This window comes from Galeopterus variegatus, unplaced genomic scaffold (assembly GCF_000696425.1).
Source record: "Galeopterus variegatus unplaced genomic scaffold, G_variegatus-3.0.2 Scaffold4752, whole genome shotgun sequence".
Classification (NCBI taxonomy): Eukaryota; Metazoa; Chordata; class Mammalia; order Dermoptera; family Cynocephalidae; genus Galeopterus; species Galeopterus variegatus.
Genome location: NW_007730863.1, coordinates 20,314 through 38,841, shown reverse-complemented (window position 1 = coordinate 38,841; position 18,528 = coordinate 20,314). Strand labels below are relative to the sequence as shown.

Genomic DNA, 18,528 nt, shown 5'->3' with positions numbered 1-18,528 from the left:
CCATCGCCCTGAGACGGTGGGGCTTCCTCTCTCTTAGAAGTCGCACTGGACTCCAGGAGGAGAAAGTCCAGCGGGGCTGAAGTTAATGATACACACACCAGCGGGCTGAGGGGGCGGGGGGAGGGTGGTAGGTGCGGAGAGGGCCTCCCAGCGCCGGGGCCTCGCGCAGAAAGGAGATTGTTACCGCCCCAGCTTTTCGAAGTCGGGGCCGTGCTCACTTTCTCACCAGCTTCAGTTATCACCCACAGGGGCCGCAGAGGAAGCTGGCACCTCTGGGGCAGAGGGGCCCTGCTCCCTGCCCAGCTGCGGGGCGGGATTGAGGGTTTCCAAGGAGCGGGAGCAGACACAGAACCGAGGAAAAGGGGCCTGGGCTCCCCTGTGCCGCCCTCCCGAAGGCCAAAGGTCAAGAGGTGCAGGCGGCAAAGGCGCTCAGGCTTCCAACCCGGCCTGGGAGGGGGATGGGGTCGCGAGGACGCAGCCCCAAGGCAGCCTAGGAACTGCCAGGGCGCCCGGTCGGCGGGCGGAAGCCGTCTCTCCCTCGCGGCTCGAGTTTCAGACAGACGACTGCGAACGCCTGGGTCTCTCCCGGATCCCCCCTCCCAGCCCGGGCCGACTTACCCGCTCGGGGTGGCTCTTCTCGGCCTCGCGTGGCTCATTTTGGTCGCCAACCCCCTGCGCCCCGACGGCGCCCGGCGGCTCGGCCTGCCCGGGTCCTAACTGGGCGCGCAGCAGCTCCTCCCGGGCCTGGCCGCCGAGCTTCTGCAGCTGCTCGTCCGCTTCGGGGTCGACCACCAGCAGGCGCACGGCGTTGAGCGCGGCTCGGATGCGGCTCACCACCTGCTGGTGGGTCTCCTTCTCCACGTTCTCGCCGTTCACCTCCACCAACCGGTCCCCGGCCAGCAGCCCCGCCTTCTCGGCCGGCGAGCCGGGCTCCACCAGCCGGATGTACTGGCCCGCCTTCCCCTTCTCCCCGTGCAGGTGGAAGCCGTAGCCGTTCGGACCCTTCTCCAGGCAGCAGAGCCGGGGCAGGGGCGCCCCGGCCGCCACGTCCGCGCTCATCTCGCCCTGCGGTGTCTCAGAGGAGCGACGCGGGGTCCGGGTACAGGACGGCCGGGCCCTGCGAACTGGGAGGCGGGGAGAGCGCGGCAGGGAATCCCGCGCCGCCGGACGGGCGGAGCGAGCAGGTGTCCCGGAGACGGCGGACGGCGGCGAACTGCGGGGAGCCCAAACCAAGAGCGGACCAATCCCCGCCCCGCGCGGCGTCTGAGCGCTCCAGAACGCGCCCCGACTTCTTACCCCGGGGGCGTGGCCGCGCCGAGGGTGTGGACCACCACGGACCAATCAGAATTCATAGGCGGAAGCGGGTGAACGACGCCGGCCAATGGGAACGCTCGGGGGCGGGGCCTGCTCTCGGCGAGGCGCCCCGCGGCGGGCGAAGAAAGGCTCAGGAAGTGGAAGTGTTTGTCACTAAGTGGCCGGAGTTGGCCGGAGGGCGGGGCTCGGGGCGCGCTCCCAGTCCTGGGCGGAGGGGCCCGCAGTCTCCGTCCTGGTTTCCCCTACCTGTGGCGGGGACCGAGGAGAGCCAGCCTTCGGGTAAAGGACCTGGGATACAGCTCGGATCGAGAGGGAGCTGCTGCTGCAGGGGAAACCGCTCCAGCGGCCTCAGGAATGAGGCGGAGGTCTTCCTCGCACCCAGGGGTTGTTTGAGTAACGGTATTTTTTCCGTTCGTGGAATCACTCTGCGCTGTCCCAGGACCCGCTTATAGGGGTGCAGGCTGTGATCTCTGCTGGGAAGGTGTTGAGGGCTCCGCAGAGAGCCCGAGGCTTCGCGGGGCAACGCACTCGGGATAGGCCGCCGAGGGCAATGGCATGGGTGCTGCTGGCATCAGCGTTTGGCTAGGGGGGTGGGGTGGGGAGAGGCAGAACAGAGTCCGGTAATCAACCTCTGGGTACACTCCACAGGGAAAGGAGCCCAGGCTTTTTTTCAATAGACAAAGAAAAACGATTGGGACTGTAAGATAAGCCTTCCAGCTCCCTCTTGCCAGATGAGAGGCTGGTCTCAGAGACTGGGGGAGGGGGGAGTTTGTTAAGGGTGAGGTGACCAGTTGGGGACATTGAATGATGAGGATCGATTTTGGCAGTAATGACAGTCTCCTCCCCCCCCGCCCCCCATGCAATAACAATCCCTTCAACATGATTCGACCTCCCAGGCCCACCTCAAATAAACCGGACAGGGTGTATTTTCCAAAATACTGCAATTTAATTCTGAAAAACACAAATGCTAGAGACCCAGAGCTGTCTATGTGGTTGGATCTCTTGCAACCTGCCATGAGCCCCAGAAGAGACTGGTAAGGTCAGGCTACTCCCTGCTGCACTTGGGAGAGGCCACGTAGAACTTCCTTATTGGGCCCAAGTTGGAGCTGCTGACTCTGTGCAGAAAGCAACATTTCTGCCTTGAAAGCATATGCAGTGGCCTCAGAAATGTGCAGTGCATACTTCTTTTTCACCCCCCTCCCCTGTTCCTGGCCTGCAGAGCTGGAGTAAAGGTGCCTGTAGGTCACGACCTGCCCCTCTGTATGTCTCTGTAGATCTCCTGCCCTCTTCCAACTGCTGGGCTCAGAGCTTTGGGAGACATGTGAACTTGGTCGCATATGAATTCCTAGTTGCCTCTCTCCCCACCCCAGACTTACCCTCAGTACCTTGTTTTTGTACACAGTGCATTGGTTTACTTAAGAATGGATGACCTCCCACTCCCTAACCTGACCCAGTAGGAGGAGAGCTAAAGCAGTTTTCGCCCTGTTGTCTGTCTGAGAAGTTAAAAAAAAAAAAAAAAAAGACAATGGCGGTAAGGGAGGAGGAGGCAGAGCTTGGAGCTTGGGTTTAGGGGGACACATGTCAGGTGAGGTTTGCTCAGTTCTGTCTCCCACCTGCTCCAGGAACCAGAGGATTCTCTTTATCTGGCTCTGATCCAATAGAGCTAAGCACTACAGCTACTTAAAGATGTAGTCTGTGAGGCTGCATACCGGCCAAAGGATTGGGACAAGAAGAAAAATCTTTTCCAAGTTCTGAACTTAGGTGTCTAGGGGCACAAACAGAAAGGTAGATAAGATAGGGATTCAGGAGGAAGAGGATGCCTTGGCATCTGAGGCCGAGAGAACAGAAAGCTGGAACCAATGTTTCCAGGTGTCCCAATGTGCTTGTGTGCAGGAAGAAAGGGGAACTTCTCTGGGAGGGAGGTTAGTAAGGCCAGAGGTAGCCAAACAGACCCTAGTCTCTGTTACTCCTCTCTCTCCCTCCCAGGGAGCTGGGCCCCCTCCAAATCTCCACATATCTTATCTTCCCTGAGGCTTTGGTCTGGTTCCCAGCACAAGGGCCCATCTTATTGGGGAAGATAAGCTCCTGGGGAGCTGGAGGAAGTGAAGGCTGGAGTCTGCTCAGCCTCTCTCCAGCTGAAGTGAGGGTGGCGATGGGGTCACTACCTACCCTTACACCCCAGAAATGCATCAGTATCCCCTGGTGCCAAGCTGCAGCAATACCATCCTTGTCATGACTAGGAGGAAGGCCCAATCCCCTAAATCCTAGTCCTGAGTCCTAGAAGGCAAAAGTGCTATCAGATCCCTACTTCCGTTTTCTTGGCACCGTGGTGCCTTTCTTTCGTATTAAATTATGTATCATTAAAATATAGGTATTTTGCCCTCCCCCAGGATGCAGGGAAGCTACATGAACTAGGGTAGGAGCTAGAGTACAGCTTCCTCGTAGGAAAGAGCTGTGCACTGGGTTCCCAAACTTTCTCCCCACTGGTTCAGGTGCTCAGAATAAACGAGGTCTGGGGGAGATGGCTGCATCCCCATGGGCCTCTGCAGCCTCTTCTCAACCTCTTGGGATTCACACAAAGGAACAGCAGCTGGGGCGCTTCTTCTGGGACTCCACATAGTCTCGGATCTGGAAGCTGGGCTGCTCAGTCTGCTGCCCAGCCCGGTATTTCAGTTCCCTGGAACAGGAAGAGACAACGGCTGGGACCTAAGAATGCATAATGCAGGTGGGCCCAGACCCTACTGGATTCCCAGATGGTGCCGCCCTGCCCTGCACGATTCCCTTCCCTGCTTAGCTCTCACTTGGCAATGGCCAGAAAGGCTAACTCCACGTTCATGCCCGTCTTGGCGCTGGTCTCCATGAAGGGAACACCATACTCCTGCCCGGGAGAAAGAGTCCTCAGGGCCAGCCTCTGGCTGTCCCCACCCTTTACCCTGCCCCACGGGCAGTCATTTACCTTGGCCAGTGTCTCTCCATCCTCGGAACGGATCACTCTTTCATTGCTCACATCCGCCTGTCAAGCCCATATGGGTCACTCTGGGGGAGGAAGCCTTGACCCCAGCAGGCCCATCTCTTGCCCCAGGAGCAGGCACTGCCTGCCCTCTGCTGGTGGCCCCAGGGACTGCGGGCAGGTGTGATTGACCTGGGACCAGGGTTTCTGCCTTGTTGAGGCTGTTACCCAGCTCCCAGCCCTGGAGTCTTACCCCTGGCTCCTGGAGGGGGATGATGCTCCTTAGCAAAGGATGTGGTGACCCAGCCTCACAGGAGTGACAGCAGTTGGGGTTAGCACTTTGCAGTCTTAGTCCCTGACCAGGGACCCTGTTCACTATGATCTAATGGGGCTGAGCAGCTGGGTAACCCTGGATCTTCAGGCAGCAGCTTGAGCTTTCCCTGGAGGGGGCCATTTCCAAAGTGTTAGAGGGAAGGTGAGATGGATAGGAGCTGCCAGATAGGTCTGATCCCCAGACTGGAGACTGGAGCGTCCTTTGCTGGCAGGACATCCAGAGAACTCTTCTTGGTTGGCTGTGGGGCTGGGAGAGGCTGATGCTGTGGCAGTGGGAGAGGAGATGTAGGATGGGCCGACCCTGCCAGGGGCCACTCACCTTATTGCCTAGCAGCATGATCACCACGTCTCTCTGGGCATACTCATGAATCTCAGTGAGCCAGGCCTGTGGGAGAGGGTGAGCTGAGCCAGGCCCGGGCTGAGACCAGGCCACTCTCCTCCTCCTCTGTCTCGCCCTTCCTTCTTCTGCCCTGTTTGTTATGATGCTCTGTGCATTCTCTCATCTGTATCTTTGTTCTGGCCTCTCCACTTATGGGTGGACTTCCTTAACTGTCCAACCCACAGTGGCCTTTCCCCCCAAAGTCCTGTGCAGTGCAACTCTCAGTTCTATGGAAGATAGAAGTGGAAAGGAGGCCTGGTACACAGATTGGTTGGTAATCACCAGTGATTTCCTACAGTGCCCTGTTGAGGATACTCAGGTCATATAAGGGCTCAGTGATCAAAAGTATTATGATTATTAGTGATGTCTGCCATGAGCATGGGGTTGGAAGTAGCAGTATGAATGCCATGCATTTTCCATCCTTTTTATATATGCCCTTTGAAGTTAGGTGGCACATGAAACCTATACAATGTTGTACACAAAGTCAGTGCCTGTGTTTATTGAATTACTGTCTCCACTCTGTCATGGTTTGGTTGTGAGGACATAGACACTGTGTCCGCTTGGTCACTTTCTTACAACCTGGGCTGGATGTATATGTAAATTTTTCTAGCTGGACTCTCCCCTGGGTCTCTGTGGGTAACTGTCCAGGGTGGAGCTGGGGCCATTCTGAGCACTTTAACATGAAACACACTCATGGTCACAGTCAGGGCTATGCAGGTGGCAGAGGGGCACAACAACCTGCTTGGCCTCCATGCCCATATGGCAGTCAAACACTGAGCAGCAGGTATGTCTTCTGAGTCACAGCTAGGTGTTTTTAGAAGGCAACCAGAGTGCATGCTCCACCCCTTCCCACAGAGCAGGAAGCGATTCCGGCCTGCACAAGCCCTGCCTTGGCTGCTTATGGGCAGGAGGGGAGGGAGCCAGGGGAGACCTACCCTGATGTTGTCGAAGGAAGATTTGTTGGTGATGTCATACAGCAGGAGCAAGGCTGGAGGAGAGAGAGAGAGACACAAGTGGACTTAGGCATCAGCACAAGTGCTACAGAGGGGTGGGGGGAAGGAGCTGGAGGGCACCAGGGCCTTACCCTGGGCATCTCGGTAATAAGCATGGGTGACGCTGCGGAACCGCTCCTGCCCTGCAGTGTCCCAGATCTAGGAAGGGATGGAGAAATAGTCAGAGGAGGCAGGGACTCCCAGGTGGAGGGGACCCAGGGTGATATGAGAGGTGTCTGTGGGAAGTGGGGCAGTTTCCTTCTTTAGGTTCTCATGGGCTCCTGAGCATCTGATGACCTCCTGGCCAGTGGTTCTCAAGCTCTTTCAGAGCTGTATCCTCTTCCCCAGTGCAGGGGTTGGAGGTGACCACCTACACTTGTCTGAGGGCATTTGAGTTGCCTTTGATAGAAGTGAGGGTGCCTGGGAACTGCTTTTCTGCAGATATCAAACAAACAAAAGCCGTTTCCTCTCGTGGGCCCCACAGGAAATTACCCCAGGCTGAGGGCAGGGCTCAGGCCTCCTGTGGTGCAGGGTGAGGAGGAGGGCAGCCTCCTCCTTCCTCCCGCCCCCACCCCAGGCTCTGGGCTCACCTGCAGCTTCACCCTCACACCATCCACAGCCACCACCTTGTTCTGAAAGAGAAAAGGGCAGAGGGTGGGGAGGGCAGGCGAGACTTGGCTCCGGAGCTCTGCTGACATCCTACCCAGGAGCAAACATCCTGCCCCTGTCCCTTGCAGCCCTAGAGGGGGCATAGTGAACCCAGAGATGTCTCTGGCCAGATCATCCCTTCAGGGAAGAGGTTACCCTGTCCCCAGACACCTCCCCTGTGGAGTCCTCTCTTCTGGGGACTCCATCTGCCTCTTCTCATAACACGACAGGGCAAGGGGAGCCTGAGAACCTTCCTGGCTCTCTCCAGGTCTCAGCAGGCAGCACAGGGCTGGGCGCTGGAGGCCCTGCCCCTTCCCCACTTCAGTCTCCATCTCCCGGAGCTCAGCCCCAGGACCATAACTGAGTCCATAGAGATGAGGCGCCCACCAGCATCCTGGGACTTCAGAGGCTAGGTCTGCAGGCTATCTTTCCTCTAGCTACCCACTAATTCTCACAATGAAGGGAGCTTCAGTTCTCTGCCCAGTTGGAGGGAGGCACCAAGTCTCTGCATGGCCCCACCTGCCAGGGCTAGACCCTTCTTCTCCTGGACCTTTTGGGTGTGTGGTGCTCAGCATCCCTGATGCAGATTTGTAAAGACAGAGTCATCAAGGTGAGAGGGAGGGGTCCTGGCAAGCTGCTCACTCCTGCTCCCTGCATGGCCAGCCCAGCTCTTAAACCTGGTGCAGTGCTGTGCTTCCCGGGACCTCCAGAAGGACTCACTAACCTTTGAGGCCTTGCTGAAGGGGGCCCAGCTCAGAGGGCAATGAGCTGGGGCTCTGAGGGCCAGGATACTCAGCTTACACTGTGTCTGCCCTGATCTGAGGCAGTCCCCCAGGAGGGGAGGAAAGGATGACTCAGAATTGTTTTTCTTATCTTATAGGTAGGCAAGGAGCCAACCCTGCCCAGACTCCTCTCCTCTGACCTGGCTACTTCTGCGGTCCCTAGGGAGCACCCCTCGACTCAGAATTGTTTTTCTTATCTTATAGGTAGGCAAGGAGCCAACCCTGCCCAGACTCCTCCCCTCTGACCTGGCTACTTCTGCGGTCCCTAGGGAGCACCCCTGTCCAGTGAGAATGTGGGGAGCAAACCAAGGCACAGAAAGAGGCAGGTCTCCTTCAAGGCCATGCAACATGATCCAGGACAGCCCCTTACTCATCTATCCAACCCTGTAGAGGAAGAGTGGAAGCTCTGGACCCTCTGAGCATCTCTTTCAGAGTGTCTGGTACCTGCTCACTCAAAGGAAGGCAGACCAGTGTCCACCACCGCCCCCACGTGCTTTGGTACAGGGCACCCCTGTAGAGGGAACAAGCACTAGCCAGCTGCCTTACAGCTCTCCCAGGTGGGGGGCCTGCATGTTGGCTAGTAACATCCTCCTGGAAGGAGGGGCTTCCCATTGCCGGGAGGACGGTGCAAGGCAGTGCCTGGAGAGGGTGGAAAGGGAAGGGGTAGGACCTGCGGGCGGCAGGGAGACCTAAAGCCTTTAGACTAGATGTCAGTCTCAGCTGACAACTTAGCTCAGAAAAGGACAGTCACCGCTAGTTGCTCCGCCTCCAGGGGGCGTCCTCTCTGGGTCTTCAGCAGTCCCTATTTCCTGGCAAGTCAAGCCTGTGCCCAGGAGGGATGTGCACTTAACCCTTGCCAAGAACCCCGGTTCTCAAGGGCTCCTGTTAGCCAGAATGGCAGAAAAAAATTGAGTTGGGGGTATGCCGAGTGGGGAGTCACTCGGTCCTTCCGATCTTCCTCGCCCTGCCCCGCCGAGCCAGCCCAGATCCCTAGAGGTTGTGATGGGCCAGGGGCTATGTCTTAACGCTCCGTTTCTCCCTCCCTCCCCTAGAAGACCCGGCTGCCTTGGGGAAGGGCTGAGTCCAACCCAGACGCAGCCAGAAAGGGGCTTGGGCCAGGGAAGGAGGGGGTCTCAAGACAAAGGATGCGTCCTTCTGAGCCGGCACGGGAGTCCCCAGCGCTGGGTGCGGCGCCCACCCACCTTGCCCGTGAGATCGTAGCTTGGACTGCAGGGCGGGGAGCGCTCGGGGGCCTCGCCATCCCGGGTGGCAGCGGCGCCTGGCGTGCCCGTCATGTCCCTAGACAAGAGGTGAGCTGGGGCGGGCCGGCTGGCTAGGGACAGCGCAGAGACGGCCCCGCCCCAGGCTCCACCCACTCCTTCCTCCCCTCCACCGACCCGGCCTGGACCCCGATAGGCTCCTCCCTCCGTCCTGCCACCACCCCACTCGACGGCACCCGCCCGGAGCGAGCTGCCCCGCCGGGGTGCGCAGGACCGCAGGGCTCGCGCTGGAGGAGTGGGCGGACTCCCTGAGCAACAGTGGCCGGGCTGCGTGCTCTAAGGGCATGGGCCAAATCCATCCCCAGGGCCGGTCCCCCAAGGTCGCCAGCCGCAGGGTTAAGTTCCCGCCGGGGGAGCGCGCCCTGGAGACCCAGCTTGCTGCGGAAGGTCTGGTCGCTTCGCGACCTGGGACCCTCGCCGGGGTTCCGGCTGCCGTTGCGCAGCGCGGCCAGCAGGAGGCGCCCGAACTCCTGACAGCTGGCGATCAACAAGTGGCCCGGGGGCGGGGAGGCTGCCGACGCCCCTGAGTCGGTGGCGCTGCGTTTGAGACGAGGCGTGCATTCTGCCGGTAGCGCCAAGGCAGTTTCGCTTTTGCTAATGCACCCCAGCCCGAACTCATCTGAGTATGGTTTTGTTTACCTGCCGATGTGCTACAAGCACATTTGCCCTGCAGTTTTGGGGGCCCCTGGTTGGTGCTAAGACTTTGACTCTATAGTATCCAGTAGCACTCATTTCCCTTTGACCTGCTGGGCTGTGCCCAGAACGTCCCACCGTGGGAGAACCTTTGCAGGTGGACTTCCCGGCACACCCCTCCCAATGTGAAGGCTCCTGAAGGCAGGGCCAACCTTATTCTCACAGGGCCCTCACCCTGGCACCGAGTAGGTGCCACATGAATCTCTGAAGTCGTGGATTATTTTGAGCAGAGTTGCCGGGACGTCCTAGGAACCTTGCAGCTCTTGGTGACAGAGGGTGGGGAGTGTGTCTGGGCTTGCCCATAGTAGGGTTCAGGGGCTCTGTGGCTTGGGCCAACAATTCGGTTACCCTCATCCCAACATTCTAAACAAGCACCTTCAGGTCACAAAGGAACAGGATGGGTGCATTACAAAGGGACTGTTTGAGGGTTGAGTGGGAGGGAGAAGGGAGGGCACCTGCACTCCTGAACCTAGGTGTGGTGGGTGAGGGGCAAGGGGCAGGCCTGGTTTATGGATGGCTGCAGGCCTTGTGGGGACCGACTCTGTGTACATCAGCCTCCAGCCCTGTAATTTGTGGCATCAGTTGGAGCTTTTTTCTGGCAGCTGGGAGAAGAGCTCAGAGCAGGGACAGAGGAGACCTCACGTAGAGCCAGGAGCTTGGACCACCTCTTCTGGAGGTGGGTGTGCCATAACCTCATCTGTGCATAGGGTGGGACTCAAACAGGGAACCATATATGGGAGAGTGGAAGCTGCCTGACACCCTACAGATATCTGTTGTAGGTTGCTATTTGGATGCCAGAGGCTCTTGCTGCAAATAGTGCCCCAGTCTTCAATGCCATGAGCTCCTGGGCTCCAGAGGCTTCACACAGGAATCCCGCTGGACTGAGGGTTTTCAGTGCAAGAAGGTAGTGGTTGAGGAGAAATGAGAGAGGGGAAATGACATGCCCCTGCTCGATGCCAGAGGCTCTTGCTGCAAATAGTGCCCCAGTCTTCAATGCCATGAGCTCCTGGGCTCTAGAGGCTTCACACAGGAATTCCGCTGGACTGAGGGTTTTCAGTGCAAGAAGGTAGTGGTTGAGGAGAAATGAGAGAGGGGAAATGACATGCCCCTGCTCGCCTTCCACCGCAGACCATGCTGTTATGGGCCAACTCATGCCCCCCAAAAGATACCCCAGTAACTCAGAATGTGACCTTATTTGGAAATGAGGTCATTGCAGCCATAATTAGCTAAGATGAGGTCATACTAGAATAGGGTGGGGCCTTAATCCAATATGACTGGTACCATAACAAGAGAAAAGACACACGGGGAGAAGGCAGCCATGTGAAGACAGAGGCAGAGACTGGAGAGATGTCTCTACAAGCCAAGGAACACCAAGGATGGCTGCAGCCACCAGAAGCTGGAAGAGGCAAGGAAGATCCTCTCCTAGAGCCTTCAGAGGGAGTGTGGTCCTGCAACACCTTGAGTGTGGACCTCTAACCTCCAACTGTGGTTTGTGTTGTTAGCTCTGCTGAGACCCTCTCTGTCCTGTGGTAGTCTGGAATAGAAAAGGTTGAACATCAGCGTGACTGCTCCAGAAGTAGCAGAGAAATAAACACACTCTTTTGTGTCAATGCTGCACTAGAGTTTAGATGAACTAGCCTGACCGAGGGAGGGCGTCCATAAACACGAGAGAGGCGTGGCGGGCTCTCTAGGTGGCGCCTGCATGGCCTGCTGGGTCTGTGGCGCGTGGGCAGTGTCATATGCAGAGTGCATGCATGCAGTCCCGTGGGACACTGTAATGTCCTGTGGTGTATTCAAGGGCAGCCTTGAGTGAGTCCGAAGTGGGACAGGGGTCAGGAATGTTCAGAGCTGGCTGTGCACAAGAGGGACTCACTAAGGAACTGGGGCTCTTTAGTTGTGGGCTTTAGGAGAGGGCTGATCAGAACATGACATCCGGGAAATCCAGGTCCCCTAGCATCTACTTTAATGCTGTGTACCGTTGTGGCAGCCTGTGCCTCTCCCCAAACTCACGCACGCATCACGTTACACCACAGACACACTCATCCTTCACAGCATGCACACACCTCACATCTACCACACACACACACACACACACACACACACAATAAACACACACAGTTCACAACACACCACGAGCACACCTCATATCATATCACACATGCACAATATTTCCCATGATCCCCAGACACACATACTTTCACTGTACACCAAATATATGTACACCTGTCACCACATCGCAATTACAGACACAATTCGCATCATGCCGTGAACATACACATGTCACATCACTGCACAAACACATTCCTCTCACATTGATCCCCTACCTTATATCATTACCAAGTGCACATATCACTCCATAAATCACCCCCAGCACCTCTCATCACCCCCAGTATGAACTGCATACCTCCACCAGACAGATGTATCTGCCCTCTTGTACTGCAGGTCACACCCCCACAGTCACACACTTCCTGATAGAGGAAGCACTGAGTGTCACGTGAAAACCTCATGCTTGTTCAGAGGAGAATGTTTGCGTGCAGCCAAGGGGATCCAGGGAGTCCTCCCTGATGTCCAGGTGGATGGGACAGTACAGCCCAGTGAGCGCATGTAGGGAGACTAGGACAGAGGCTGGAGGGACGGGGCCTAAACTCATGTGTCACAAAATGGAACGCATGCACCACTCCATCGGAGCACCTGCTGCATGTCTAAATGCAGATTCTGGGTCCCCAGCCCAGTCCTACTGAAGCAGCATGACTGGGTGGGCACAGAATCTACATTTCAGACAAGCTTCCCCCAGAGGTTTTCATGTGCACTAAAGGAGTGTTTGGAAAACACTAGTCTCTCAACTGTGCAATACCTTGACCAGCAGAGGAGGGGTTTAGAGCTTATTTGGAAGGCAATAGTGAGCCACTGAAGGTTTTGGGTGGGGGATGAGCAGGGCAAGGCTTTTGGAACATGAATTTTGCAGCAGTGTTTAGTCAAGACTGGAGAATTTGGGGGAAACTGAAGCAAGAAATAACAAAGAAGATCTGAACTGTGATGGGACAGGGGCTGGTTGGAAAGACTACTATGTGAACCCCATTGACATCAGCGCCCCCATAAACCCACCAACAGGACTCTGCAGCCAGTCGAGCTGTTGCGGGGGGATTTGGGGAGGCCTTGATTTGAAAGACATCTACACAGGACCTGGGTGGACCCCATTTCCAGAAGGCAAGGGCCCAGTAGTTTCTGGGGCCAGGGCTTGCCCCAGGTTGTCACCCCACTCCTCTTTATCTCCTCAACTGGAAGACCAAAGGCTCCATCCCTGCTCTGCTTCCCAGGCTGCACTTGGCCTCAGGAGCCAGGTCGGCAGGAGTTCAGGGGCCCCGTCTGCCTCAGTTAACATCACACATGAGTTCTGGACTACAGCCAGGCTAGCCACAGGCCACTTGCAAATTGCCAGCTACAAGTGGTACTTAAAATCTCTGTGTGAATGACACATGGAAATAGACCTATCTCTGGGCAGGGAAGGAATGGAAGGTCCCTAACATTGGACAGAGGGCTGCATTGAAGGGGGCCTTCAGGTGAGACAGACATTTTCCCAGTCTGAGCTGCAAATCTCTCTGTATGGAAGTGAGTAGCTGTGGCTGGCCTGGGGTAGGTCATGGTCACATGTCCTCCTATGACCTGCTGCCCTCCATCCCCAGTGGGGGCTCCCCTGGGCTTGTGTCCCAGTTGTGGAGTAGGCTCTAAGCATGTTTGTGGCCCCAGGTCATGCCATTTACGCAGTTGTCCTGGGCTCAGGCTCGGGCAGGACCCTCAGGCAGACAGCCGGGGCTCCAGGAAGCCTACCCCGAGGAGAGCGAGAGGGCCCTATCTGTCCCATCTCAGGCTGCTTTGGGCCCTTGGTTTAACCACACACGTTCCTCCTTCTCGCGGGAGATCGCCTCCCTTTTCTTGCTAAGCTGGTGGCAAAATTCGGCGATCCCACCCCATCAGTCTGTGGAGTGTGAATCGGCCTGCAGACCCATGCCGCATCCACCATACTCTCTGCCCTCCATGTCAGACAGATGGAAAGGTGGGTGAGACCATGAGGCTGAACTGTGCCCTGGTTCAAGACCTCAGGATTGTCATGGCACCCTCAGCCTCCCAGACTCAGCCCTGCCCTACCCAGTGCTCCCCAGGCCCAGCTGGTCCCGAGCCCAAGCACGCACCCTGTCCAGGCTCTCACTTCTGATTTGCCTCCTGGACAGTCACACTGAAGCCATGTCCATCCTGGGCCCTTGGTGTCCTCGCTGTGACCCAATTGATATGCCCAGTTTCTGGGTTTCCCTCTCTCCCCTACCCAGTGCTCCCCAGGCCCAGCTGGTCCCGAGCCCAAGCACGCACCCTGTCCAGGCTTTCACTTCTGATTTGCCTCCTGGACAGTCACACCGAAGCCGTGTCCGTCCTGGGCCCTTGGTGTCCTCGCTGTGACCCAATTGATATGCCCAGTTTCTGGGTTTCCCTCTCTCTCGTCCCACAAGGGAGGCACTGCTGTGTCCCAGCCCTGGGGGTGACCTCACAGTCCCTGTGCTCTGTTTGGTCCCAGAGGCTGGCCTCACTCTGTCCAAGAAGCAATCTTTGCTCTTCCCCATCTCTGGACACTAGGATTCTGGAGACCCCAAAAGAGGACTCTGCTGCCCCTGCCACAGTCTGAGAGAGGAGCAAATTCCTCTCCCATGGTCTCCCCAAGATTTCAAGGGTAGCCAAGAGCAGCTCAGGCAAGGTGAAAGATGTGTGGCAGAGAAAGGACTCCTTGGCCTGAAGAGGGGCTGTGGGTACAGAAAGCTCGAGATTCTTCCTTCATCTTAGCTGCCCCCTGCGCTGTGCCAGGGAGAGACAGAGGGCTAAAACCGGGACGTTAACCCTTGGCCTGCCAGCTGCTTGGGACCCATGTGACAATGCTAAGTTTGGACCATACTTAAAATTTTGTCATTCCTTTGTCCCTCCACATTCTTCTTGTCTTGGAGGGCTGACCCGAGCTATCTATATCAAGATAGCCCTTTGCTTTCTAGCTTCTAGCTGCTTTAACCAATGGGGAGCCCCAGAAGGAGATGGGGGAGCAGCAGGAAAGTGAGGTGGGACAGGGAGATTTGCTCCCCTGGCTACCCACCCCCCGGGGGTTCCCACAAGCTGCTGTGTCCCTGCATTGAAGGTCACATAGCTCCTGCCAAGTCGCTTACCTAGCAGCTCTCTTTGCCCCTCCCCAGGTTCTGGGAGGGTTTCCTCCCCTCGCCGTTTACACTAGAGGTGGAATGGAGCCCCTCTCTACCCAAGGGCACTGCACCGTCCCTCCTGTTATCCAACACCCTGCCCACATCTTGGGAAACAGTTTTCTCATTAAACTTCCTTCGATGATCCAATGTGAGTGTCCATCTGTTTCCTGCTGGGACCCTGAAGAGCCAGCAAATGCTTACCGTGAATCCGATGCCCACCGTGGCCGAGAAAGAGCCTGGGATGAACTTGCCCTGGTCGAACTGAACCAGCAGAGATGTCTTTCCCACACCACTGTCGCCCACCAGGATGGTCTGAAAGGGGGCAACAGAGAGAGACGTCTTCTGCGTTGCTGACTGTGCCAAGGGCAGAGGAAAACCAAACGATGCATATTTTTTTCCCACTCGGCCTCACAGTCTTCCAACCATAGGTGCATAACCGGCCTGGGGTACCTGCTGCTGCACTCTGAAACCCATCATTGCTATGTTTGTGCCAAGTCCACGCTCCCCACTGGCAATTCCCAGCCAGAGGCAGAGCATTGCAGGGACGCTGGGACAGGCCTGCTCCCAGGAGACACAGGACTCCTCTAGTGGCAGCTTCAGCTCAAGGACTCCTTCCCTTGGGTCAGACTTGGGTCATGGTCTGATGGCTCTCCTGGCCTCTAGCCCATTTCTCTCACAGGTATTTCCCCTAATAAAATCCTTGCACATTTAATTCCCTTTTGACATCTGCTTCTTGGAAGACCTGGACTAATAGAATGTCCATGGATCTCCTTGTATGAGAAAGTCCCCCCAAAATGCCTGTGGAATAAAACAAAATCAGATGTCTGGGTCTGTGCCTCGGGAAGAGTTCACACCTGGCTCTGGAACGAGGCCTTGGAGGGGATAACATTTCAAAGAGAAGCAGATTTTGGGGAAGAGGGGGGATGGCCAATTTCCTCTGCGAGGTCTGTACTGGGAGTAAGTAGAGGTGAGAATTAGCCTAGAATTTCAGGTAAAATATTTGAAAGAAAATCATAAGCAACAGGGAAGAAATATACATGCATCCGGAAGCTGGTACCCTCTGTGAGTAAATGAATTAGTGGACAAATGCCTTAGTTTCAAAGTGGACAATAGCCACTTTCCAAAAACAATCATGAAGGTCATTGGAAAGGCTTAGGAGGTGCAAACTTTAGCTGGACTTGCGGAAACAGAAAGATGTAAAAAAAAAGAAACAACCCAAAACATAAAAACATAGAGGTTGGCAGGGTCTCCTTGGGCCCCAACCACTGTTCGGTTGACAGTGACATTGGAGGGAATCAGTACCTTTCATGTTGAACCTGAGGTTTTACATGATGTTGACTTTAGATGTTCCCTGGCTATGGTTCCCCCACCCCCACCTCCCAGACCAAATTCTATTCTGCTTTTATTTCCTCCTGGGTTAAAGAGCTCCATTTGTTTGCTATGTGCAGTGGGCTTTAATAATTTACATCTCAGATCTAACTTTCTCAGGCTTTAAGAAGCTCTTCCTAGAGAGAATATTCCAGAATGTGAGGAATAAGCCCATCTGTGTTCACCTCATTTATTTCCTAGAGGACATAACTGATTCTAATTCTTTTCCCTTTTATCCTTTTCCTTTCCTTTCTTCTCTCCTAGTAGGAAACTCCCATCTTCTTGGGACTTCTGGTTCAGTGGGGATGGTCCAGGGGTGCACCCAGATTTCACCATTTCAGATCCAGCTGAATCCTGGCTCAGGGCAGGGGAGGATGAGGCTCTCATGCTGGTCTTTTTAGCAGCACCAGGAATCTATTGACAGTGACTCCAAGAACTTTTTATCTGGGCCACAATGGAGAGCTCAGAGCTGATAGATTTACAAGCATTGTTGAATTATTTCCCCCCAAATCCAGAACCTCCGTTAGACCTGTCCCTCTTCTGTCTGTGCTCCTCCTTATGAGGCCAGGGGTTCACAGGGCCAAAGGCTCACGTCCCTCCTATAGACTACGCTGTGCCCCAAGCTCACAGCTTGTGTTGTATCCCTAGGTCTGAGGAGTGGCTGAGGGGTGGCTGCTGTAGGGGTGTGGAGAGAACTTGGATTTGCAGCCTGGGGTGTCCACATACATTCTCCTGAGAGTCTTTGGGATTGGGGTGTGCAGAAGAGGGAAGAGAAGGGGAGCAGCTTGTGAGGGAGGAGCTGGGGACTCGGGGCTGGCTGTCCCTAAGCTGTCGTGTTTTGGTGTGGAACTTCTGAGAATCCTACATTCTAACTGGCTTCCAGGTTGGTAGGAAGGTATTTTATCCAGGTGGGAAGACTGAACACCCTTCATTCTAAATCAAACTACATTTTTTAGCTTTATTCAGAATGTTAAAATATTATGACATATAGTGTGTGTGCCTCCATCTGTATTCTAGCCCCGGTCCCCCAAATGTTAGGGATGCGTCTGCCTAAATCCTTGCCTTAGATACACAGTGGAGTTTCTCTCTCCACTCAACCTCTGCTGGGATTTATCTGAAGTTTCTCCAGTTAGCTCTCAAGTTCACTGCTTGGAGAAGCTGAATGTCAAATTTTGGATGCAGATTTTTCACCGTGCCTTTCCTCTTCCATAGCATTTATGAAAATGTTAATTAATCGTGGTTCTGACGAAAACCTCTTTGTCAGCTTTGCCACCATTCAGACAAGTGTCTTTGTTCTTTCTTCTTAAGTCATTTTGTTTATGTCTGCATTTGTGCATCATCTACTTCCAAAGAGGATTTGAGGTGGTTTAAAAGAAAAACCGTATGTATGAGTGGGCAGTTCAAGATAGTGCCTGAGAAAATATACAGAGGAAAGGTGTGTGTGTGTGTGTGTGTGTGTGTGTGTGTGTGTGCGCGTGTGTGCATGTGTGTAAGGGGGTGGTTTGGGAAACAAATCTTCCACCCCAGAGTGAGGCTGGATTGTTACTGCATTTGAGCATTGCATTTGGTTCTAGATTTCCTGGCAGTCAAGACAAAATGGGAAACCAGATGGTGTGTGGTACTTGTCTGACAAAGAACGCCTGTGTCCTTTCAGTCAAAGAATATTTTCTCCTCGCAGCAGGCTGAGAGAAATCTGTTCTGTGGATTCTCATACAAGGGGCCCTGAATAACAAAATGGGCCTTTGCAGTTTTGCAAAAGATGCAAAGCTTTTCCTGTAGCTGCTGTATCGACCCTTGATAAAAACAGGGGCCTTACATTAAATCATTCATCAGTGGAGCTCTAGATGGTAGCTGGTTAATGCTGTCTAAGTACGCTTCTTTCCTGTGACTCCAGCATTCAAGGGCAGCACTTAGAGAACTTAGATGAATGGGTGGTTTCTATAGTTCCTAAAGTGGCTCTGGGTGACCTTCTTAAACAAAGCAGGAAATTCCAGTGCTACAAAGAAAAGATCGATAGATCTGCTACATAGAAATAAAAATGTTCTGGTTGACAGAAGATACCAGAAACGAGCTCAAATGAGAAATGAAACAGGGAACATAAGATATATGCAAGATACATGACAAAGCGTTAATATCTCTCATGATGTACAGAGCTCTCAGCAGAAAACCTCAGTAGAAAAATGAACAAAGGATATGAATAAGATATATTTCATGTGTGTGTATAGATGGTTAGTTTTATGTGTCCACTTGACTAGGCTGTAGTCCCAGTTATTCAATTCAACAGTAGATGTTGCTGAAGGTATTTTGTTGATGTTGGTTAATATCTACAGTTAGTTGATTTTAAGTCTTCAATAATCTTGGTGTGCATCACTGGGCATCACCCTATTAATTGAAAGACTTTAAGAGCAAAGCTGAAATTTCCCCAAAGAAGGAGAAATTCTGTCTCAAGACTGCAGTATCAGGGCCGGCCCAGTGGCGCACTCGGTAGAGTGCGGTGCTTGGGAGCACGGCGGCGCTTGGGAGTGTGGCGGCGCTCCCGCCGAGGGTTTGGATCC

At 54.8% G+C, this 18,528-nt stretch overlaps 2 protein-coding genes across 3 annotated transcripts in view; both read right to left on the bottom strand.

Annotated features, from left to right (window-relative positions):
* The window catches only part of SLC9A3R1 (solute carrier family 9, subfamily A (NHE3, cation proton antiporter 3), member 3 regulator 1), a 16,760-nt gene extending 15,499 nt beyond the window's left edge, over nt 1-1,261 (bottom strand). Inside the window, exon 1 of one of the 2 annotated variants that reach the window (XM_008588262.1) lies at nt 619-1,261. In XM_008588262.1, the coding sequence (XP_008586484.1) occupies nt 619-1,059 (441 nt within the window). In that variant the 5' untranslated portion in view covers nt 1,060-1,261. The remainder of the gene's footprint in view (nt 1-618) is intronic. The other variant, XM_008588261.1, reaches the window with a different exon arrangement.
* Nucleotides 1,262-3,756: 2,495 nt separating this feature from the next.
* Nucleotides 3,757-8,693, bottom strand: RAB37 (RAB37, member RAS oncogene family). The gene is made up of 8 exons (XM_008588259.1): nt 8,601-8,693; nt 6,559-6,600; nt 6,061-6,127; nt 5,912-5,964; nt 4,917-4,982; nt 4,271-4,327; nt 4,116-4,192; nt 3,757-3,991 (listed from the first exon to the last, which is right to left on the bottom strand). The coding sequence occupies exons 1-8, from the start codon at nt 8,691-8,693 to the stop codon at nt 3,886-3,888; spliced, it is 561 nt and encodes a 186-aa protein (XP_008586481.1). The 3' UTR covers nt 3,757-3,885.
* Nucleotides 8,694-18,528: the final 9,835 nt, after the last annotated feature.

Coding starts and splice junctions, on each gene's coding strand:
- RAB37 (XM_008588259.1), bottom strand. CDS start 8,693: ATGACGGGCACGCCAGGCGCCGCTGCCACCCGGGATGGCGAGGCCCCC. Junction 6,128..6,558: donor GTGTGAGGGTGAAGCTGCAG/GTGAGCCCAGAG, acceptor ATCCCTTCCTAG/ATCTGGGACACTGCAGGGCA. Junction 4,193..4,270: donor ATGGAGAGACACTGGCCAAG/GTAAATGACTGC, acceptor TCTCCCGGGCAG/GAGTATGGTGTTCCCTTCAT.